Here is a 26,325-nt window from a genome sequence, read left to right on the forward strand (position 1 = left end):
ATCATGTCTATGAAATGCTAAGTTTGAATGCTAAATTTAAAGAAAATAACCGTCGTTCATATGACTGAAAAATTGTTGAGAAAGACGTTAAACCCGAACACGCAAACACGCGTAAAGAAAATAATGGCACTGAACTACTTACTGAATTTAGAAAAAAATTCACCTCAGCCATTTTTAGCAAACTTTCTAATTTTTGAATGTAATTCTCATATTTTCTTGACAACATTTTAAAAGTTTTCATCATTTTTGTATAATGGAGAAAAAAAGTAAACCAACTGTTGTTTTTAACTCTGTATGAGAGTGCATGCTAGTTAATAACTTTTTCATTCAAACTGTATAGCATTCATACAAAAATAGTGTTGTTGTTGTTTTTTTTTTTTTGCAAATGTGTGAATTATTATTTTGTTTTTATCTATACCTATTGATACCGAAGAAATTCACAAAAATGATTACATGAATGAAAAGAGCAGCAAACATTACATTGGAGCACAAAATTTGAAAAAAGTACATCAGAAAACGTACATAAAACAGTGAAAAATTACCAGAATGGGTTCCGTCGTCTCGCGACATCTTATCTAGGATTTCTGGGAGGAAAAATTCTTAAAATTGGCTGAAAATAACAACGCTTAGAATGCTGTAACTTTTGTTCTAGAAAAGCTATTTTGATAATTCAAACTGTTCTGAAAATGTCTCTTCATGCTTTTAGGTGAAACTTTATTGGAGAAAAAAAAGTTTAAAAAGAAAACGATTTGGGGTTGCTATTTTTACGTATTGACGAAACGCTTTATCAAGGGTCGAATCAGAATGATCAAAAACAACAATTCAGTTCTGTTCTTTTTAATATTAATATTATTTCACAGATTTGTAAATGCACGATATACATATACTTTTTGTGCCCCCCATGAGTGGTGGGGGCATAAAGATTTGGTCTTGTCCGTCCGTCCGTCCGTCCGTCTGTGCGTCCGTCCATCCGTCCGAAGTTCGTGACGCACCTAGCTCGAAAAGTATTTGATATAAATTGATGAAACCTTACATGAGTCTTTATCATGATATGAACTTGCGCACCTCCTATTTTTCGTCTGGCTCCACCCCCTATTTTCAGAGTTATGGCCCCTGAAATAGTCAAAAATGCACATTTTGACCTTGTGACATGCCTAGCTCAAAAGTATTCGATATAGATTCATGAAACCTTGCATGAGTCGTAATCATGATATGAACTTGCGCACCTTCTATTTTTCATCTGGCTCCACCCTCTATTTTCAGAGTTATGGCCCCTGAAATAGTCAGAAATGCACATTTTGACCTTGTGACATGCCTAGCTCAAAAGTATTCGATATAGATTCATGAAACCTTGCATGAGTCGTAATCATGATATGAACTTGCGCACCTTCTATTTTTCATCTGGCTCCACCCTCTATTTTCAGAGTTATGGCCCCTGAAATAGTCAGAAATGCACATTTTGACCTTGTGACATGCCTAGCTCAAAAAGTATTTGATATATATTCATGAAACCTTGCATGAGTCTTAATCATGATATGAACTTGTGCACCTCCTATTTTTCATCTGGCTCCACCCCCTATTTTCAGAGTTATGGCCCCTGAAATAGTCAAAAATACCCATTTTCACCTTGTGACACGCCTAGCTCAAAAAGTATTTGATATAGATTCATGAAACCTTGCATGAGTCTTAATCATGATATGAACTTGCGCACCTCCTATTTTTTATCTGGCTCCACCCCCTATTTTCAGAGTTATGGCCCCTGCAGTAGTCAAAAATGCACATTTTCACCTCCTGACATGCCTAGCTTAAAAAGTATTTGATATAGATTCATGAAACCTTGCATGAGTCTTAATCATGATATGAACTTGTGCAACTCTTATTTTTCATTTGGGTCTGCCCCCTATTTTTAGAGTTATTGCCCCTGAAATAGTCAAAAATGTACATTTTCACCTTGTGACACACCTAGCTCAAAAAATATTTAATATAAATGGTTGAAAACTCGCATAAGTCTTTATCATGATATAAACTTGCACACCTCTAATTTTTTGGCTGGCTCCACCCCTTTTTTTTAAAGTTACGGCCCCTGAAATAGTAAAAAAATGCACTTTTTCACCTAATTATATACCTAGCTCAAAAAGTATATTCAGGAAACCTTGCTGGAGTCTTTATCGTGATGTGACCTTGCACACTTGGCATTCTTCTTGAGAATCTTAGCTTTTATGGCCCTTGAAATAGCCAAAATAGTGGATTTTTTGTTTGTGATGCTCATAGCTCAAAAAGTATAGCGCCTAGAATAGTGAATCCTTTTCATAAAATGTTTGTTGAGGCTATACCCCATTAAGACTGCAAACATTTGAATTTTTGCCACTTATTTGTGACAGATGTACCAGTGGGGGGCACACCCTGTGTCCTACAGACACATTCTATTTTGGTTTTATAACAGTCAGTTCATGCTACAAGAGTGCGGGAGATAAAACATTGAACACATCTGAAACCACAAGGGTTAACATGTAGATATTTCTGATGGCCTGATTATCATACCGGCATTGTAGTTCATGAGATGATTTCTTTACAGAAATATATAATACTAAAATTACAAGTTCCAAACATAATTTTACCTTTATATTTCTTTGTTGTATCCAAATCGATAAATAGTCTGTGGCAAATTGTAATCCTGTGATTTTTTTCCTATATTTTGAAAAGTTATGTTTTAATGAAAGCTTATGTGATACTTTTAAAGAATTCCATTGGCAACTTTTTTTCCGGCCAACAGTGTGGCGGCCATCTTGAATTTCATAAAGGCTGCTATATTTCAGTTATTATACCCTTATATATTCAATCTAGCCTTCAAATAAACCCGTTTTTCTAATTAAGAAATGGAACTTTATATTTCTTAATAGTAAAGGATTGTATTTATAAGGTTTCTTTAAAGTTTTAATCAAGTATTGATTTTATATACATGAAAAACATAATTTTCAAATGAAATTATTGGAAGAAAATCGTCTTTTTTATACATCTAATTTTTAAATGGTAAAATGTTGTCAATCTGTAAAAGAAATAGTACATTTATCCAAATACATGCTTAAAACATTCATCTTAAACATAGTATCAATTATCTAAAGACATTGTATTTATAAATCTGAATTGACACGGTGTAGAAAAAGTCCCTGCTGCAATGAATACCTATTGTAGTGTAAGAAAACACTAATATGGATAATGGTGATGAAATTAAGTGTTGTTGTCGGATTTTCTTTTCAATTAAACATCATTGTCACTAGAACACTTTATACATGTAAGAATACAGCTTTTTCAAAATCTAATACAGGAAGCCTGCTATAAATAAAATATGATAGTGTCATAAACTGGGATACTGTTGTACACTGCGAAAAAAGAGTTAAAATATGGGAGTGTATTACCCGTGTACGGGAAGAAATACGGGAAAACTAAAATACGGGCGTGTACGGGGCTTGTATATTTAAAAGTCCGTATACTAATAAAATACGGATGTCCGTATACTATGAAATACGGAATTCTTAGTATAAGATACCCCGTATATTATTAAAATACGGGAAATTCTAAAAAGGGGTATTCTGATCGTATACAACACCGTATATTCCCGTATATGTCTGGTGTACGGGAATACATAAATCCGTATATTACGAAAATACGGGACGTATATTTCCCGTATATGTTTCATATACAACCCCGTATATTTCCCGTATATTCTGGATATACGGGATATGTATAGTTTGTATATTTCGAAAATACAGGGATTAAATTTCCCGTATTTTCTTCGTTTACAACTCCGTATATTTCCCGTATATGCCGGAAGTACGGGATTTAAATAATTTGTATATTTCGAAAATACGGGACGTATATGTCCCGTATATGCTTGGTATACAACTCCGTATTATTCCCGTATATGTCAGAAATACGGAATTCAAATAATTTGTATATTTTGAAAATACGGGACTTATATTTTCCGTATATTCTTTGTATACAACTCCGTATATTTCCTGTATATGCCGGAAATACGGGATTTAAATAATTTATATATTTCGAAAATACGGGATGCAATCAATATGTGTAGTGAAAATTATATTCTCCGGCCACTTCAAAGGTCAAACGTTTTGCATGTTTTCGAACTTGTACGTGTATGTAGAATGAATGCCAATATTGAAAGAAATGTTTAATACTAATATGTCATGAACTGAAAAAAAGCATTCACGGACCAAAACAGGTATAAAAACAAACATGAATGAATTCATCATTTCATCTTGTGCGTTTCCGATTTATTTTAACATTTAATCTAAATAGCCGATTGAGGGAAAAAAGATTAATCAATTCATCCCTATTTATATATAGTGATAAATACATCCGTGGATCATCGCCATTGTAAAAATCAAATGCAAGCATAAATTAACTCTTTTTTCTGCACATTTCCAACGCTTGTGCATACAATGCAAATATTTATAGAAAAAAGATGAACTAATCCATTTCTGTTTTTGTACTGAAAAAAGGTATAAAAGACATGTATTGATATTTTACTTATGAAATCAATTCTAATATTTTTACAGACGCAAAATAATCGGTATGATGTGTCTGCGTCCAAAGATTCGAACAAACGCCCTTCGTTCAATCTAATACCGTATCGTCTGCTACCGACCAAGTAGGTCGTTTTTGTGTTTTTGTTGGGATTAACGTTGCGCTGACACACTTATAGGTCCTTTAGCGACTTTCCAGTTTTGTTGGTGGAGGAATACCCCAGGTGCCCTAACTAGCATTATTTCATCACGAGCGAGCACCTGCTAAATGTCTTCCTTACATGGAGAATTCAACACGCTGAGTGAGGCTCGAACCCACATCGGTGATGGGCAATTGGTTTGAAGTCATCGATCTAAACCACTCGGCCACGGAGACCCACTCCGAGTAGGTCGGACCTTTAAACCAACATGTAAATTTTGGTTATAAAGAAAGCACATAATTAACCGAAGTCATTCAGTTTAATATAATTCAAAGAGCTATAAAAAATGTATTTTATACTTTTTAGTTCAATGTTCACTTTCAGCTGTTACTTAAGGTATTAGGCCCATAATAGAGTACCTCCTTTTTGAAGAGTATTCAATTCCTACCATAGACCTACTTTGACTGCAATTTTCAGGGGGGGCGTAGGTTCCAGCCCCACTGGGACCAAAATGTTTTTTCTTTATTTTCCTTTTTTTCTAGTAAGTATTTACTTCTTTCAAGACTTATTGATTTATTGTACAAAAGTGGAAAAAAATTTCATTTGATATGCGAGTTCTTGCTGTTCAAAGTGAATTTACCTCTGAAACAGAAGGGGTAGAGTTAGACATCTTTAAAAACACTGAGTTACATGCGGTAAAAGTTATCTATTTTGCCTTCATGCTTTAGATTACATATTGTGGAAGAAATGTAGGTAGGTTTTACTTCTGCCCCAAGGTTATTGAGCAAAATTCAAAACAGACCCGCAGGATTCGACCTTAATTTTTCAATATTGGAGTTGGAACTCTGTCTGATTAAAACCGTTTACTCGAGGCACCCTAGAAAAAATGATATTGACAGTTTTTATTTTAAGTTTTATGATTGTTTACCAATAGTTTGATGTTTCTTTCATAAAAAATAATTGAATAATGAATTCTTTGCAAACGTTTTGGATAAAGACCACTACTTTGAAATTTGTCTCTACTTGAGCTTTAGGAAATACCATAAATTACACAAAATTTATAAAAAAACGGCACGGTAAAAGTTTTTAAAAATTTGCATATAAGTGCGAAGCACGGTCAACTGTAAGAATATACCAAGCAAATGCCATTTTTTAAACATTACTACACTCAACAAAATTCCTAATTGGTCAGTTTATATTGTATTACTATTTTGTTAATAATGCATATATTCATACGAAATTTCACATACCGGTATTTGAATAGGTACTGCAGCTAATTATTGATTTAGTTTTGGCGACTCACAGCCAAAGTAATCGCATTAGGCATTTTGACTAACATTACATATTTTGCACGTGCAGGGCATGTGCACCAACATGCACGTGTTCGTTTACACTTTTGGTATTACTGACGAAAGTCCTACTAGAAAAACACATATCATGGTGAAATTGACACAAAAGCAACGCGATCGAGCTGTCGGAATGTTGCTAGCAGGGTCACATTTACGACACGTGTGTAATTATTTTTGCAATTTTAAAGAAATTTTGATATGTTTTGTTTGTAGCTGTTACTTTTATGGTTATTTCTATTTTTGACTTTATTTCCGTTTACAAGAACCTTCAATCGTTGGTTATCTACCATCCGCGCTCTTTTGGCAAAATTTAACCCAAGGACAATTCATTGAAGTGACCAATTTTGAGTTTTGTTGTAAAATTCCGACAGCCCGGGCGCGTTGCTCTTGTGTCATTTTCACAATGATATGTGTTTTTCTGGTAGGACTTTCGTCAGTAATGCCAAAAATGTTCACTAACAAGTGCATATTGGTGCGCATACCCTGCGCGTGCAAAATATGCAATATTGGTCAAAACGCCTAATGCGGTTACGCTGGCCGTAAGTCGGCCAAAAATAAATCAATAATTAGGTGCAGTACCTATTCAAATGTCGGTATGTGAAATTTCTTGTAAATAAATGCATTATTAACAAAATAGTAATTCAATATAAACTGACCAATTAGGAATTTTGTTAAGTGTATTAGGGACCTAATACCTTAATTATAAATTATTAGGTGAAAAATATTTTCATATCCGTTGACTTTTATTTCGAAGTAATTCCGCAGATGTTCTATGTATAGTACGGTGGCATAGCGAGGACATAGGAAATATTTTATTTTTTCCGTGCGCAGGTGTTAGCTACCACGTGCGTATATGGTAATTCACACGTGCGCGGGTGATAACTATCACGTGCGCAAGAGACAGCTATCACGTTCGCACGTGTTAATCAACACATTCGCACGTGGTAGCTAACATGTGCGAATGTTGTGCTAACACGTGCGCACGTGATAAATAAAATGTTTCCTATGTCCCCTCTATTCCACCGTAGTATACACTGTTCCAAGACTATTTTATTTCTCTTGGATGTAGTGTCCTTTAGCATTGACCTAGCACATATGAATATTTCGTATATTTCCGTAAATTCATTTTCAATGTCCATATATAATTCTTAGTTGATATTATACTGTCGCAGGTGCAGGGAGCTGAGCGGCAAGGCGTTTAGCTGCCAGTATCAAGGTAGTGGGTTCGAGTTTTGGCCATACCTTTTCCCCTAAATTTTATTTGCAAACTTGCCACTTATTTGTCAAACGCACCGTGATATTTATGGTCCATTTCTTAATAGCTATCATATTGACCCGTTGTAAAAAAGTCGACTATTAAAAATATTCTAGACAAAAAGACACATTACCTGTCACAAGCGTACTAGAAAAAAAATACTTTAAGAGAAAATAATTAAAATTCATAAAAATAAAACAGGTAGCGATAACATTACATTACTTTACTTTAAAGAAATGATAACCGTGGTAACTTGGGTGGAAGTCCGACCCACCGTAACACTGATTAACTGTATAAAATACAAATATCGCGTAAATTAACGAAAACGCTCAAAAAATATTGGCAAAGATTAATGTGTGCCTTTCATTAAATCGAATGATATAAGCATTTACACTGATACCCATCTCCACGAAAATAAACTGTACATATAATTTCTGCGGAACAGTTTAACTGCAACATTAATTGATAATAATTGTATGCATATTAACTAAATTTAAGAGTTATAAATAGATAGACATAGCCCATGTACCCTAAGGTATAAGGACTGTTATGAGAAAAAGCTGCTAAATACAGATGCACTGACGAACTTTAACTTAGTAAAAAGTGCTGAAAACAGGTTATCTTTATGTAGATACAAAAGAGAATACAAACAATTATTAATACGTAAGAAACGTGTGTACACACGTGCCAAAATGAAGGAGATTGAAAATGTAAAATTTAAAAAAACCCATAGAATTTTGGAAATATTTTTCGAAGACAAAGATGAAAAAAGGACAGAATATAAATGTAAACAATTTTTATGAATATTTCAAAATGTTAGTAGACGAACTGAATGTACCCACTTGCGATGAAGCAAAGAATTTTTGCGAAAGGAATTTAGAGCCAACAGATCATATTTTTGTTGAACTAGACTGTAAGATAAGTAGCAAAGAAATTGAATCGGCTTTGAAATCACTGAAACGAAATAAAGCTTGCTCAACTGATAACCTTATAAACGAATTTTTCATAGAATATAGCGACATTTTGATTGGTCATTTAACAGACTTGTTTAATTTGATTTTTGACAGTGCTTACTTTCCGGAAAAATGGATGGAAGGCTTAATTATCCCCCTGTATAGGAAAGGCGACGAAAATGATACAAACAGTTATCGAGGCATAACACTGATAAGCTGTTTAGCGAAATTATTTTCATCGGTAATTAAAAACAGGTTAAGTGAATGGTGTAATAGACACAATATCATATCAGATGCGCAGTTCGGCTTCAGGAAAGGGTATTCTAGAGTTGATGCTATTTTATGCTTAAATAACTTAATACAAAATATGCTTAATGCTGGTAAACGTTTATATGTAGCTATGGTGGATATGGAAAAAGCCTTCGATTCGATTGACAGAAAGGTATTATGGTACAAACTTTATAAAACAGGCATTTCAGGAAAAATTCTGAAAATAATCAGATCTATGTATGAATTGGTAAGATGTAAAGTTAAACATTGTTCAGAATTGTCAGACTTTATCAATGTAGCGGTCGGATTGAAACAGGGAGATATATGTTCGCCTTTGTTCTATTCTCTATTTATAGAAGACTTAGAATTATATTTACAATCTAGTCCTAACTCAGGTTTTAGTATTAATGAGGTGATGTTAATATTGTTGATGTACGCCGATGATATGGCACTATTAGCAGAGACTCCGGAAGACCTACAGTGTAGTTTGAACTCTTTGAAAGAATACTGCGATAAATGGGGATTAACGGTTAATGAAGAAAAAACTAAAATTATGGTGTTTAGAAACCGAGGCCGTATAAAAGAAAACGAGAAATGGTTTTATAATAATACACCTTTAGAAATGGTAGAAGAGTTTAACTATTTAGGAGTCGTGTTTAGCTCTTCAGGAACTTTCAGTGTCAACCAGAATATGCTCGCCGGTAAGGGTTTAAAAGCAATGAACATATTATTATATAATTTGAAATACTTCGATCTGAATCCGAAAATATGTTGTCAATTGTTTGATGCATTTGTTGGGGCTGTTTTGAATTATGCATGTGAAATATGGGTCAATACCAAGTCGAAACAGTTAGAACGCCTGCATTTGAAATTTAGTAAAAGACTGTTTTCTGTAAAAATGTCTGCTAGTAATGCAAGTATATATGGTGAATTAGGCAGATATTCATTGTATATAAACAGGTATATCAGAGTAATCAAATATTGGATAAAAGTATTCAACTCAGATAATTGTATTATGAAGTCATTATATTAAGAGGCTTTAAAAGACTGTAATAATGAGAAAAGAAATTGGGCATATAATGTTAAATCATTGTTATACAGACATGGTTACGGATATGTGTGGGATAATCCTTCAGCAATAGATCAAAAGCTATTCTCTGCTCTATTTAAACAAAGACTAATTTATATGTTCAGACAAGAGTGGCATGAGAACCTACAAAATAATAGAACATTATCGCTATACAAACACTTGAAGAAAGATTTTATGTATGAAAGTTATTTATGTTCAATGAACAATAAATATTACAGAAGTTTACTAACAAGACTTAGAACATCGGCACATACGCTTAGAATAGAAACTGGCAGATATGGTAGAAACAGGATAGAGAGAAATGAAAGACAATGTTTAATATGTGATAACAGAAGCTCTGACATAGAAGATGAATACCACTTTGTTTTAATATGTACAAAATACAGCGCATTAAGAAAACGTTATATTGCAAAGAGATATAGAAGAAATCCTAGTATGTGGAAATTTATTGAACTATTGAACTCAACAGATAGAAAAACTTTGAACAACTTAGCAGCCTTTATCAAAAATGCCATAAATATACGATCTGCCACTATTAAAGACAAAGAAAATCTCCTATATAAGTGACCCCCCCCCCCCCCCCGCAATACCAGACTTTTTAATCCCCAATATGCAAGATACTGTCTGGTCATGTCTGATAAGGGTCCATAAAACCCCTGTAGACTTGACATGTAGCCTAATTATTGTCAGAGAATCATAAATTTTATTGCCTACAGGTAAATTGGTAATTTCCTGTGTTTTGCATTTTATTAATTGAAATGCTGTTGTTTTTTTTAGTCTTTTTTCAGCATGTACACAAAATTTTAATTGTTAAGATGCTAATTTTGATTGCTCAGTCATGTGAGTAATGTCCCGGCCAATTAAATTATAACTCTTACAGCAAAGCAATTCTCACTATAAAATAATTATTCAAAACTTAATAAGAGAAATTACAAGTTTGTTTATTCAATGATTATGATCTTTTTATCAAAAGTAACAAAAAAAAAAACGAAAAAAAAAAGATAATTGCTGGATTTTATTAGAAATTAAAGAAGCGTTCAGTTGCATTTTTAATAGATAGAGAAGGTATATAAACAGAAGGATGTTATATATTAAACATGCTTAATTCCTCTTGTGTTGTTTAAATAATGTTAACTTTCTTTTATGTATAATAAAATCCAGCAATAAAGATATATCATTGTTCAAAATACACAATAATTTATTACTTCTAAAAGCTATGTGCCTGAATGCATTTTTTTTATATTTTTGATAATAATAAACATGATAAAACACTATTGTATCTTATCACTTTGTTTATTTAGCCCTAATTCAATCAAGCTTTCTAAACTCGTTATAAAGGTGAGAACTGATTTGTTATAAAGGGGAGAAATATCACCTGCAATTTATTTAATGCACAGTAGCTATACAATAGCTTATTATGATAAACAGAAGCAAGTCTACCAATGGTCCCGACTTGTGTATTGGCCCTTATCGCCAATACGCAGACCTTATCATCTCCATAGGCCACATACCAGGCATACCAGAATCAGTGTCTTTAACAATATTTTGTGATTATGAGATAGAAATATGTTTACTATGTTTTATCTTAATATGTATTATATATTTGGGTACTTCTACAAAAAATGTTTTATGAAAATGTATTGTGCAATGTGCATTGATGTAGACAGCAATATTATTTTGATATTATTTTTGTTCATCCTCAATACAATACTTTATAACACTATACCTTCAGAACGTTATATGATATTATGTATATATGTTTTTTTGACCTTGTATTAGATTGTAACAGATTTGTGGACGAGAAACCATAATGGCTCAAGTCCTTAATTAGTGAAATAAACTATTCTTCTTCTTCTTCTTCCTAAGCCTGGTAATCCAGTCTGACAATTTCTAACATTTTTCTACCTGCAAATTGACAATATCGGAAACTCGATGAATGCCAATTAACACAAATGAGCGCAAATTAAGTGGGATCTTTAATGCATAGATATTAGGTATGATGTCTCCCGTCCAATTAGTGGGGAACACGCTTCGCGCGTTCATGTATCCAAAGGCGATAACATCTGACTTAAGTGACCGCACGCGATAATCTGTACATTGCATATTTCAGAGGGAAAGGAAGTCACGGGTAAGTACTTATTTGATTTAATATGTTTTAGTTTTTAATAAACTGAATTTGACCGATTTTTTCTCAATATGAATTCTTTTTGTGACAATCCAGACCATGGATTATATTTCAATTAATCGGAAACACGGGCTGCTTCCTATTAAGTATGTCGATTTAAATGATACACTTCAGAAGAAATACTCTTTTATTGCTTAAACGAATTCAGAAGCGTCAAAAAAAGTCAGTTTAATAAATTTTGTAATCTTTATATGAAAAAAGAAATTCAGAATAGCCGTTAAATAGTATATCATTCATTCATTCATTCATTCGATTGATCTTTTTTTCACAACTCATCATTTAACTATTATTTCATTCATTCTTTCATCCAAATGTCAGTCATCAAAAGTTGAAGTGCAAGTGTTTGAAATAAAAAGAAAATATCGTGCAGAAATCATTTGATTAATACTATTGGGATTAAACGAGATTAAAGTTGCAAGGACAAAAACAACTCCTGATAGAAGTTTTATTTCGTAGAAGCTAAGTAGCCAAGGCTAGCTTCTTTAAGAATGAATAAGGCGGCACGTAAATTCATTCATTCGACCAAAACTGGAATCTCGGAAAAGCATTCATGAAGTTAATAATTACAATCTTTTATCTTTAGAAAATGGGTACAGGTCATCTAACTGACAAAATAACGCTTTTTTCTAGACTGAAATGTAAGCGGTTGTGATGCGTATTATTTTTTCAAAGTATTATATCAAAAAAGGTTGGTTATAATAAAAATTCATATTATGTAGAATTTGATTATTAATATGGAAGTGTTAAGTATTTTATATTGACCTAAAATACGGAAAAATACATACATACTATAGATCTTTTGCATTACCAACTTTTAGTAACATCTTTAAAACCGATAAAGCGGGACAGATTTACCTATCATAAAAGTAAATAGAACAAATAATCCAATTCGTCGGTTTCCGTACTAAGTGTTGTTGTTGTAGTAACACGGGGGTGGGGGTGGGGTGAATCGATAACTAATAGCTTTGGTCATTATAATTTTATCTGATGCATTTACAGGCGGGCGGTTTACTAAACGATGAACTTGAATGAAGTTTAAATTAATATTAAAGTGAAATGCGGAACAATATGTATATAATACTTCATTTATTGTCAAATAAAAGTAATATTTAGTAATATGAATATGGTATCTAACATATTTAAAAAGCGTTACATATTATACATCTAACACAAACATTTACTTTCAGGACCATACATGTACAAAAAATAAGTAACTGCTCAGCTAAGTCTGTTATTTTAAATATGCGCCACCGATCGATTTTCAACGGACCATTATGAAGTTTTCACAAATTAAAGTTGACGATATTTCCGATTGACTGGTATCTTTTCAGTTCTCTGTTTTTCTCCATTTTGCAGCTGTAAAATCTTCAAATATGACCACAAACGTCTTTTTTACAGCAGGGCGCAAAATGATGTACTTAACAAGTTTTCTAAGTAGCGTTTCTATATACAACAAAAGTACGGCAAAAATTGGTTGTGTTAAAATTATCTCTCCAATGATATATAATTTGTCAAGTTTAATTAGACGTCACATTGGAGGCAAACGATTTTGAACGCAAAACACGTAAAACTGACGTCGAGTTTCACCCAAAATTTTGCGTAAAGACGCCTGTATTTATTGAAACTGCCCGATAGTTTTTAAACAATTTTGAAAAAGCGTACATAATTTCATTCACTATCGATTCCAAAAATAAATAAAAAGGAGAAAAATGGGGGTAGGGGGTGTCACCGTTTAAGATTTCGATCTATTTACCATTGCGCTTCCCCTACCCCAGTAAAAATAATGATACCTTAAGTTTTTTCGTGAAATTTGGGCCAGGATCTTTACTGTTCGATATTCACTCAGTATATGCAACTCTATTAACATGTCCATTACGATAACTTATTACTGTTAATTCTAAGGCTGGGTAATAGTTTATACTGATTCCTCCGTCTGTCATAAGATTTATGACATGAGTGTAAAAATCATAAAAAACTAAATCCCCGAGAGAAAGAAAAATGACGATATAAAGACAGAAGAAGGAAAGTGATATGTATATATTACAACGCAAAAACCATAAAACCATAAAGTACCTATCACTTGTAAGTGGGGTGACATATTTTTATGACCCAGCTTGAAACAACACTGACCGGATATTTCTTATCCCCAGGCAATATTGTAACACACAATAAAATTTAAAGGGTGATTAAACATTTGACACAATTAAATTATTTTATGTTTAATGTAACTATATAACTATATGCAATACTTAAAAAGGTACTGGTCTCCAGATCGTTTGACAAGAACAAAAAATATATATATATATATATATATATATATATATATATATATATATATATATATATTTATTTATTTATTTAGATATATGGAAATTAATGGTGTATATGCTACATATACTGACAGACTATAATGATGCGGAAACACATGAGAATTAGATGTTTTAACTAATTTTTATGATGAAATTTGTATATTTAACGCGCATTAAACACTAAACCCTCCATAGCGTTATTAAACATTTTTAAATAGTTTATAGAAACGAACATTCCTATTTTAAGTTTCATAATGTGACAACTTCTGCTTGAAAGATATCCTTGATGAACTGATAATTCTGCCTTTTAATCGAACCTCCTTTCAATATTTTATTCCGTATTCATAAATAACAGATGTCATTTGTAGAATTTTATCATCATTCATTCATTAATTTTATTGGCAAATCGGTAAAATACATTACCTTTGGCCATTTACAAAATTATTTGACAAATATGGCCAAGATAATTAACATAAACCTGAATACAACATAAGTTACAATACATATAAATTCAATTCTTAAGGATAATATCACAACTAAAAAAAGAAAAATCAATTCAAGAAGCAGTTACATGGTCAAGAGACTGTCGCCTTATTTTAAAAGCCTCCTTAACATAGTGAGCACTCTTAAGCATTAGTTTTTTGCTACTTGTTGACAATGTATTTGCAAACTTTTGCAAATGGAACCATGGGTTATATCCTAGATATTTATTTCTTATATCTACATATTTTGGACAACAGAGAAGAAAATGATATTCTGATTCAACAGCGTTACATGTACATAATTTGCATTTGCGATCATTTCGTTCCATATTTAAAAATCTGCCAGATTCTATTTCTAAGTTATGAGAACCTTATCTTAAACATGTGAGTTCTTTCCTCAACGAACTATTGGATACAACATCTAAATATTTTTCATAACAGAATTGTGTTTTGAATTTTCTGAAATAATCAAGCTTGGGCATATTCTGAATACAAGTATTCCAGTTTTGAATATATTGATCTCGTAGACGCTGCTTAAACAAAGGCAAATAGTTAACATTCGTATCAAAGTTTAACCACGCATCACTAAAACCTAGACTATCTAGTAGACGTTTTATATTTTTTGCCCAATTAACATGCATATTACTACTGCATTGATCGACAAACATTTTATACATGGGTGTATCCTGGTTTTTCATTACTTTCAGCCAGTATTTCAAAACCCTCTCTTTACAAATAACAGAAAGGGGAAATCTACCTAACTCTCCAAAAACAGCTACATTTGGTGTTTGTTGGCGTACGGGGGCCTCCGTGGCCGAGTGGTTAGAGTCGTTGACTTCAAACCACTTGCCCCTCATCGATGTGGGTTCGAAACCTCATTTGAGGCGTAGAATTCTTCACGTGAGGAAGCCATCCAGCTGGCTTACGGAAGGTCGGTGGTTCTACCCAGGTGCCCGCTCGTGATGAAATTATGTACCGAGGGGCACCTGGGGTCTTCCTCCACCATTAAAGCTGGAAAGTCGCCATATGACCTAAAATTGTGTCGGTGCGACGTTAAACCCAACAAAATAAATAAAATAAATTGTTGGCGTACGCTAAGAATATTTTTACAAAACTTTACATGGATTTTATCAATTTCTTTATAATCATAAATGCCCCATACCTCAGCGTTGTACAACAAAATTGGTAACACCATAGAGTCAAAAAGTGATAATTTAGTTCTTATATCTAAATTTACCCTACTAAATAATCCTTGCAAACAATTATATGCTTTCAAGGCTTGATCGGACAATGACTTCATACTTCCAATGTAAGTAAAGTTAACGTCTAGATAACAAAAGTGATCCACCACTTCAATTGGTTCGCCGTTTACGAACCATTGAAGGTCGTGTCTCTGTTTACGTTTCTCAAATATACATATTTTGGTTTTATTAACATTAATATTCAATCCCCACTTTAAAGAATTACTATACACTGAATCTAGTTGTGAATAACGCTATATCATCTGCAAAAAGTAACATATACATAGATAACTTGTTGAGATCATTCTCTGTTAAAGCATTGGAGTTGATGGTGTCACATATATCATTAAAGAAAAGGATTAATAAAATCGGCGAAAGTGGTTCCCCTTGTTTTAAGCCGAGGGTTACATCGAAAAAATCAGATAAAGGCATTGATGAAGAAAGTTTCACACAAGAGGTAACAGATGCATATATCGCTTTCAACATTATTATCATCTTAGAGCTAATGCCTGATTTCGACAGCTTTAACCACAATGCATCCCTAACAATAGTATCAAACGCTTTTTCATAATCAATAAAGGCTAAGTATAATTTAGATTTACAATTAAGAACATTTTGAATAATTGAGTGGAGTAAAAATACACAATCAGTTGTGGTTCTATTATCTCTAAAACCAAACTGTGATTCGTTTAAAATGTTCTGTTCCTCACACCATCTATTTAACCTATTTCTAAGAGCTAGTGAAAATATTTTAGCAAGTATACTGGCAAGGGTGATCCCCCGATAATTGGCTGGGTTTGAAGTATCCCCCTTTTTATGTATCGGTACAATAATACCTTTACACCAAGCCTGTGGGTAGATTCCCGAATCAAAAATTTTGTTAAAAAGTGTTACAAGATTTGGTGAAATAAATGCATTCGAATCAATGAAAAAATCCGCTACTATTCTACTATAATCAGCACTTTTATGTCTCTGCATTGACCGTATAGTTTTAGAAATTTCCTCAGTTGTAAATGCGCAGTCTAATGTCTCAATTAAAAGTGGTTCAGATTGTATATTGGGTTCTACTTCCTCAAAATAATTACTCTGCCGGCTATTCGAAATATTTTTAAAGTGATCTACAAAATCAGCCATATTGACATCAGATATATTTCCCGTCCCAGTATTCCTAAATTTATTAATGTATTTCCAAAATTTTCTCGGGTTATTTTTGCTCATAGCAGATTTACTTTTTCACTGTAATTAAAACTACGCTTTGCTCTCCTTTTTATCAAGTATATCCTGTGCATTTAATGAATATTAATTAAGGAATATTAAAGCCGGTTTGCCTAGTGTCTATATATTTCGAATAAAAACAAACTGTGAGAACAATAAAGATCTCGCGGGAAGGTCTATCTTTGCATGTCCACCGTTTTTCTGTTACTCTAGCCAGGCCAGTTCACGTGCACGAATAGACATGCACTTGTGCAAAACCAATCATTCTGAAAACAAAGTGGTCATTTGTTAGGAATGATACACATATGTTACACCCAGTAACAATAATAAACGTATAACACCACAAAAAACTTTTGATAATAATAACGACAATTTATCTTAAAATTACTTCCCGGTATTTCCTTTTTATTTTATTCAAGTTAAAAGTTTGATAATAAAGCATTGTATATCATAACTGAAGTCCCAGAATGGAGAAAAATTGGTACAGTGTGAATGTTCATTCTAAAATATCTGGATATATTTCTCACATTTTGTAATTATCTCCCTTTTAATTAAACCAAAAGATAAATAATGACAACAACACACAAAGTTTACCTTGACTTATTTAATGTAATAAATACAATCGCTTTGCTGATAATTGAATAATTTCAATAATACAGGATGCCAAGAAGAAAATATACATTTTTGTTTTTACCTCCCTTTACTTTGTCTTTATTATGTTATCGCTATGCTTTAAATTATAAAGATCAGCTTAAAAGACATACAGTAAGGTTGATTTAGACATATTTGAATAAAGAAATGTATTTTGTTCATGTCATATCTGTATTTTGAAGATATTGCAACTTATACTAAATTTATAACATTACAAGTGAATTATCTCCCTTTAAGCACCAATTACTCCACTTTAAAAACACAAAATAGAATTAAATATTCCATTTAAACTTTTGTTTAATACACTCTAGCATTTATGTAACATATAAAGTGCAGAGAGTATATTTTAGAGAAATTTAAGTGATAAGAAAATGTAAAATAGCATAATTTGAGGCGGCCATTTTGAAATTAAGTGTTTAAACTTTCAAAAAAAAAAAAAAAAACTTCGTAAAATATAGCGAAAAAAAATCACAAACTCTTCTTTTCAGACAATTCGACACAGACTAAAATCTTTGCTGCTTTGCAACAATTCTTGAAAAAATGTCTGGATAGGGAATTGAATCTTTTTATTGGACTTTCGTTTTATTCTGCTAGCACCCCGTGAAACTACAAAGATGCTGTTTTTAATTATCTTTTATACTATAGAGAAACACTTGAATAAATTCTAGATACTGAAAAAGGTTTATGAGAGGATATTAACAAGAATCTTCAAGTAGTTCTCAATGGTTTGATGCCAAACTGAAAAATACAAATGTTTGCCTACCTACCCTATTTTTTCAGAGCCGTAAGCTCTGGTGAAACGCTTTCAAAGTTCCATAAGGGTTTAAAATCTATGTTAAAACAGATGAAGCAGTTCTCCAAATAGATGCTGTATATAACTACATTATCAAGACAGTAATACTTTCAACATTGTACAGGACCGCGTACGATCAGATCAACAGACACTTGGGGTCAGAACCCCAACCCATCCTACTTTTATCCACCCCTACCTAAGTTTAGTTAATATATTTTAAATTTTAACATGTATTGAGCATAGGTGACGATCGTCACATTTTGTAACAATTTCAGCGTATTTTAAAAATGCATTTTTACCATCAATACTCTTAAAATAAGAAAATATGCATCTGTAAAATTGACACAAGAAATCAATAGGCGATTTAGACTTTAAATTACCTATGAAAACCTGGTATCAATCAACGGTTCTTTGACCATTCTGTCACCCGGTTTATGATACGCACTGTACAAAGTGGGGTTTCAAGTGCAAACAAGTGTTCCCAGTGTCATTTTCACAGGTGCACGTCTTCTTGCTTTAAGAGCATTGAATGTAAAAATGCATTATTAAAACACACTGAAATTGTTACAAAATGCGTTTTATATGCTCAATACATGTTAAAATGCTAAAACATATTCGCTAAACTTAAGCAGGGACGGAGACGGAGGTCCTGACCAAAAGTGTCTGTGATCAGATCCATACAGCGAGTTACTTAAAAAGAAAGGGTTTTTATAAACCTGTCTACTATGAACCACCTTGGTTTAAAAATGAATTGCGATATATATAAATAAAATTGTCTTCGAAACAGTACTGCCAAAATGCAATTAAAGTTTCGATATCGCATAGACGTCTTATTGTGATTGTAAATTCTGTAATAAAAACTATTTACAGCGAGCAAACAAAAACTTTTCATACAAAACTGTACACAAGTAGTATATACATCTTGAACACCATGCGTAAATAATTTTTAAATGGCAAAGGCTTCATAAACCGATAAAAATTTCGAAACGGATCAAAATATTGTTAATATTATTGTGAATTGAGGCTCAGTTGTACTAGACAGAATATCAGTATATACAAATATACCTAGCGCGATCTTGGTTTAAAAACGATAAGATTTATATATTATAGTTTTATATGTCAGCTAAACATTTCAATGATATGACTAACTAGATATTGTAATTTATAAAACTATAGACAGGCGTCTCTTAGTATTAGATGTAGATGACTGACCGAAAGGTTCAAAGCCAAATAACGTTTATGCATAGCACTCATGCACTAGTGCTGTATTTGTACTGATTTTATAAAACAACAATGCAGTAAACAGTCAGCATTTACAATTAAGCAAGAACTGGTCAATACTTCAAAATGGACAAACATGTGAAAACGATCGTGTAAAGAACTCCATCAACAAATAGACGTATTGACTTCGTGACAATACTGTCAAAGGTATAATTTTTTTCAAAAAATATTCTAGAAAAGTAGTCTTGATGAGAACTAGTTACGAGTACGTTACTCTGCCTGAACACCTAAAATGAAAAAATATTTTACGACGTGCAAACAAAATGAGTTATGATATCACTTAGACTTAAATGTGTGCATACTGTTTCTGATATGCAGTACTTTACAACGTATAGCGAAAACACAGGTAAATATGCGTCTACACCTTCAATGAAAATATTTTACTACGTACAAACAAAACGAGTCTTGATATCACTCAGACTCAAATATGTTACACTATGTGCATACTTCTGCATACTGTTAATAACATGCAGTATTTTCGAACGTATAGCAAAAAAAAAAAAAAAAAAAAATACAAGGAATTATGCGTATACACCTAAAATGAAAATATTTTACTGCGTACAAACAAAACTAGTCTTGATATCACTCAGACTCAAATATGTTACACTATGTGCCTACTTTTTATAATAAGCACTAATTTACAACGTGCAAACAAAAACACAGGTTAATATCTATCAACCAAGACCTTATGCAAAACTTTACACAGGTAGATTATACATATATATCAAATAAAAGCTCTAAGCGTATCAATCAATTATAACGGTCATGGTTTTGACCCAAAATTTAATGTTCCGTTACACATTGTGACTATGGTATGTACTTAAAAAGTTTCAACAACACTAACTTTTAGCAATGTTCAAAATTTGCAAGATCATCACTGCTTGTTACACGGTGAATGTTTTCATAATTGTCCTTCACTAGCACTACACCATCTGATGTCCAGCAACTGTTGAGTTTCTTACGTTTGACCAAAACCCGCGCAGTGTAAAAGGCGAAGCTGCGCTGTCTCGTAAGATCCTCGTTTATATAGGTTCCAGTTAGACCATTGGTTTTTAGTGAAGCCCTTGCCGAGTACATACGCTGCCTGGCTCGGTACGAGATAAATTTAACGATAATAGGTCTTGGACCTCCAGTTTGATTGGGTTTGCCCACACGGTGACTCCGATCAATTTCAGACAGGTCCATAGTAACATTAATTTTTTTACAGGTGTCCAGGTTTATTTGATCAGTATTTTCGTTTTTTGTTTCGGTAATTCCAGACACTCGACACTCGAATATTGTTACGACGACTGTACTGCTCAGAGGAGTCAGCGGCTAGTTTCAGTTGTTTCACACTGGTTTTCAGATGATCATTTTCTTGTTTTAATTTAAAATTTTCGGTTTCTAGGGATTTTACTTTCTCTTGAAGCCCAGAAAGAACACCGTCGACTATAGCACTAACGGATGAGCTTACTGCTTCTTTTACCATTTCAGTAATGTCATTTTGAAAAGAAGATTTTAATACTTCAGCGATTTTCACTAGGTCATCCTGGCTGAAGGAAACATTTGTTGTGCTTGAATCGTCATCCATTGTTTGCGATACAGTGCGGGATTTTTTCGAATCAAAACTGTCCAATGGCGACGACAAAAAACGTTTTTTATTTGTATTAGGCTCGGGAGTAGAATAATTATCTGACATATGTAAAGTTTTTTTGCACAAAACTGTATATAAAGTTTGTCAAAGGTATACATGCATACTGTGCTGTGACCACTGGCGCGTAAAGTTAGCGTGAAAATATTTTAGCTTCAAAAAGCATACATCTCAAAAACATAAAGTCAAATCATGCTTCTCAATTTTTAACTTAATTTCCTTTTATATATCCAGCACAAATTTTCAACCTCCAAAACTGACACTAAATCACATAATTTTCAGTTTTCAAGTCCAACTCAGAAAAAACACAACTTGCCGCCATGATCACGTGACAAAGAGCATATATAACTTTCAAACAAGATTTTAACGGCCATGTTTTCCATACAGCGTTATTGTCCTTCTATTGCCGCTTCTTACTGCTAACTTCAAGAGCCTAAACCAAGTAGGAAAATGAAAACGGCAAGAGAACACTAAATTTTATCTTGGAATCAATGTCTACAGCTGTCTACAGCTGAAGCTAATAATCTGACTTGATTCGATTATTCTATGCGGCAGCCATTTTGTTAAAAAATTTATATCGGCATATTACTAGCAGGATATGAAATATATCCTGTCTGCAAATGACGTCTGTTGACCAATATAAATGCAAGAAACCTGTAGAGGGTGAGATAAAAACAAATATTTGATTTATTTTGTGTTGCATTGGCTCTTTCTTCATAATTCTTTTTCGTTCCCAACTATTCATACTGCAATGTACCTATTTTAGAAGTTCTTGCAGGACGCAAATTTTGAAGAACAAAACAAATTTAGGACGTTTGCTTTGCTGGACTATATTTTTCACGCGTATGTTTGACATTTTCTGTGAATAAGCAATGATATTGTGAAATTGTGATATCATAAATGCATTTAAGATATCAAAAAAACTATGAATAAGTAATTAAAGTGCAACCAATAGTAAGATAAATGATGAACGTCGTTTTTTTTTTATATTTCAGACCTGCAGGAGGATTTGATAGTTCTCTACAGGCAACAGTACGATACCCTTCCCCTGTCACCGTTAATGGAAGAAAATGACACGCATCTCCTTGAGTTCTACGTCATGCCAGACATAAATTCGGTGGAAATTCAGAGGTCGCGTGGAGGTTGCAAAGAAGACAGATCAAAGGTTACGTCATTGCATGATATGTTCTACAAGGAAAACAAATCGTGTCGTGAAATTTACATTACTGCAGATGCTGGGTTCGGGAAAACAGCATTAAGTAAACGGCTCGTTTTGACATGGTGTCAAGCAAAAAAACGTTTTAGCCATGAACAAGAATACTTTGAGAAGCAAGATATTACCGCAATGTCAGAATTTGAATTTGTGTTCTTGTTGTCATTACGTGATTGTTTCAGAGAATGCGACATTGATGAGATGATCATAAAACAAATAATCCCACGTCTTGCACACACGTCTGTCACTATTAGCGACCTGGAAACCATTCTTTCTGAGGAAAAATGTCTGGTAATTCTCGATGGTTTAGACGAGTGGACACACCCAGAGCCTGTTTGTAAACAAGGAAAAAGTGACATTCCACACAGGAAAGCTAGGAAATGTACAGTTCTCACAACAACTAGACCGTGGAAGTTTGGCGTTAGTAAGATACGTTCAAGTGAAATAGAGCGAAAGTTGGAACTTGTCGGTCTTAGTAAAGCGTCTGCTAAAAGTTTAAAAAGGAGTGTGATATCACTGCTGTGCGGTAAAAATGACATAGAAAAACATATTCAAGACTTTGATCTCGCTGTCAGTGATAGAGGCATTTCAGATTTGGAAACTATTCCGCTCTTACTGATGTATCTTCTGTGTTTATGGTGTGATGGAATAGATCTAGGAAAATCTAAAAGTGAGGTATACTGTCAAATTGTTGAACTGCTCCTTAAAAGAACGTTTGAAAAATATCCGGGCATACAACTTTCACACAAACAACCCCAGAGTGATATCCCACACTGCTTCAGTGAACATGAACATTGTTATGAATACAGCACTTATTTGAAAGCTTTAGGACAATTAGCATATGAAACGTTATTCAGTGTGAAAAAAGAGAACACACTTGTTTTTGATAAATCAATGGCTGATAAGTACCTGTCACCAGACTATTTGAAATTTAGTCTTCGCGCGGGACTATTAACACAAAGTACAGAAAAGAAATTAACCAAACAAAGTTCTAAGGTTTCGTTTTCCCACAAAACGGTCCAGGAATTTTTTTGTGCATTGTACATTTGCTGTCAAAATGAACGTGATATCAAAATAATCGTTCTAAAGGAATGCGAAAGTTTGCAAAATATTCTTGACATGTCGACAGTGTTTGTTTTCATCAGCGGAATGGTGAATGCAGAAATCATTTCTTCAATATCACGCGAGTTGATGTCTGTGATCAGCGAAGATAAGATAACGAGCGAATACAGATCTACGACTGACTGGTACTGTAAGCCTCTGAAAGACATACAAGACATGTATTTGTCTTGTATGAAAGAAAACCCTTACAAGGATATCAAACTTTCCTGCCAAGATTTTTTCTTTAGTAAAGATGGTAAAGAAGAAAAATCCTTTTCACATTTAACACTGCTCGCAGTACATAATAAAAACAACATGGAGTCAATACATATCGACACATCTAGTGGTTCTAGTTTACATGAAATTATTGATTCAAGCACACTTAGTGAACTGTCCAGCATCAATAAAATATTCTTCTGGGGTAAATATGAAGAAGCGCAACTTCGTGTACTGTTGAACAGGACACCAAAATGTGTTACTGTTAGATCGTTTGATGGGTTTTGGACCCGTGAAATGTGTGAAACGTTACAAAATAATTCCTTTCTACAAGCAATTGATATCTCACGTTTCAAGATGAGTCATGATGTACTGACTGACTTTCTGAATTATATTATAAACAGCAAAACATTGACGGAAATTAGATTGGGGTACTTATCGTGTACCGAGCACGAGGATTCCAGCACCGAGCACGGTCGTTCATGTACTTTCAGTTTAGATTTTTCCCAACATTCAGATCTAAGGACGTTAGTATTGGGCTGGATACCTGAAGTGTCACAATTGAAAGTTAATAGCCATGTGAAACACGTTGTGTTGGGGAAAATCAATCTAGGTAAAAGGTCGCTGCCTCCTGAAATGGTAAATATTGAAAGTGTTAAGTTGTTGGAGGTAAACATGTCTGCTTCAACATTCCGTGATCTCGTGAATGTAGTGGAGAAACTTCAACACAAAGTCTCAGTAAAAATAGAAGATTGTCATATAGAACCGGAAACAGAGTTTGCAGACACTATACAATATACACTCTCATCTCAGAATTTCCGAGTCACGGATGAGTGGTGGGGGATTTCGTTTGAAACAAAAGTTGCTCAATAAACTCGGACTGACAGTGTAAATGTATACTTACACTGTTCATAAAAAATATGTCACACGTAGCCTATGCACTACATAATGACATATAAGACATATATTTGTGTAGTCCTAAATATAAGGTCTGGCATAAATCATATCACTTTATATGGTCATTTAAATTGATATTTTACATATTCAATTTTCCATGTAAAGTGAGGTCTTAACAGTTAATTGAAATAACGTATGGCACAAAACAATCGCTTCAGATGCGAATTTTTATTTAAAAAAAAATTTGTTATGGCAGCAATTAAAAGTAAATTTTACCTTTAGGTTTTTTGTTTTTAATTGTCCTATTAATAAATCAAATAACCAAGGGTGTCCCTGATGTAAACATGATTTGTATATAAAATCTTTTTTTTGAACAAAATATATCTTTTTATCCACCCTATACAGAGAACTTACAATTGACAATAAACTTTCATTTTTCAGAAGACACATTTAAAATTTATAAGGATACGAATACAATTATGATGAAAATTAATCAAAGTAACAATGAAAATATTTGGCGGGGAATAATTTCTCGTCCACTACCGATCAAATTTAATTGGTACTTTAAATTTCGAAATAAGATGGTGGCACAGCAAATGTAAACATTCGATGTAAAAAATGAAGCGACATTTCGTGGATCATAATGGTTTGAAAATCATTTTAACCATGCAGAATTTAAGTATTTATTTCACCGACTTTATAATGTTTATAAAAATTAAATAAATGATACACTTCTTTCATAGTATCCGTTTAGACGTCAAAACAAGAGTTTAATAACAAAAATGTAAACTATCAGAATATTAAATGTTGAACGTCAAAAGACAATTTTTTCACGTCTTATTATTTGGACTAGTATTTGTGTATATAAATAAAATAGTTATGGTGAAATAAACATAATTTAAAATAAGTTCTTTGATGGAAAGGTAGCCGTTCTTCTACATGGATTTATTACACATTGTGAAGGAAGTCGTTTTAAATTTAGAACAGAACTCGTTCATTCATCTATGCCATCAAATTGACCACAGTTATTATATTAGTTCTTGATAAATTGAATGGGATATATATAAATATTTATAAACAAACCCCACCCATCCACCCCTCAAACTTCATAAGATGATTGCCTGTGGTGAGTATATGACCTCTAATGTTTTTTTTATTTAAGTAAGGTAAAGGTCAAGGTCGAGACTAGAAACGGTTTCTAATTGATAAGCGGAGAACGCTTTTGCCTTCAGGCATCCTACGTCATACAATGATTGCATGTGGTCTTTGAATGATCTCACTGTTGTGTTTAGGGTCAGTATGACAAAGTTCATGGTCGCATTGGCCGTGAAATTGAAAAAAGTTTCCATTTGATAACTGAAAAAGAATTTGGCCTACAGGCGTCAAACATACTGTGATGATTGCCTGTGATATGTAGATGACCTCTATTGTTTGTAATGTCTATAGGTGGAAGTTCGAGGTCGCATTGACCTTGAGACTGAAAACGGTTCCAGATCCATACTTTGGTAAG

General features: G+C 33.1%; 1 protein-coding gene across 2 annotated transcripts in view; it reads left to right on the forward strand.

Moving 5' to 3' along the window:
• The window catches only part of LOC123564853 (uncharacterized), a 127,989-nt gene extending 102,899 nt beyond the window's left edge, over nucleotides 1-25,090 (forward strand). For both annotated transcript variants that reach the window (XM_053537480.1, XM_045358735.2), the window contains one exon: nucleotides 22,384-25,090. In XM_053537480.1, coding sequence (XP_053393455.1) covers nucleotides 22,384-24,791 — 2,408 coding nt within the window. In that variant the 3' untranslated portion in view covers nucleotides 24,792-25,090. The remainder of the gene's footprint in view (nucleotides 1-22,383) is intronic.
• The last annotated feature ends 1,235 nt before the right edge of the window (nucleotides 25,091-26,325 follow it).

The sequence above is a fragment of the Mercenaria mercenaria genome, chromosome 2 (genome assembly GCF_021730395.1).
Source record: "Mercenaria mercenaria strain notata chromosome 2, MADL_Memer_1, whole genome shotgun sequence".
NCBI lineage: Eukaryota > Metazoa > Mollusca > Bivalvia > Venerida > Veneridae > Mercenaria > Mercenaria mercenaria.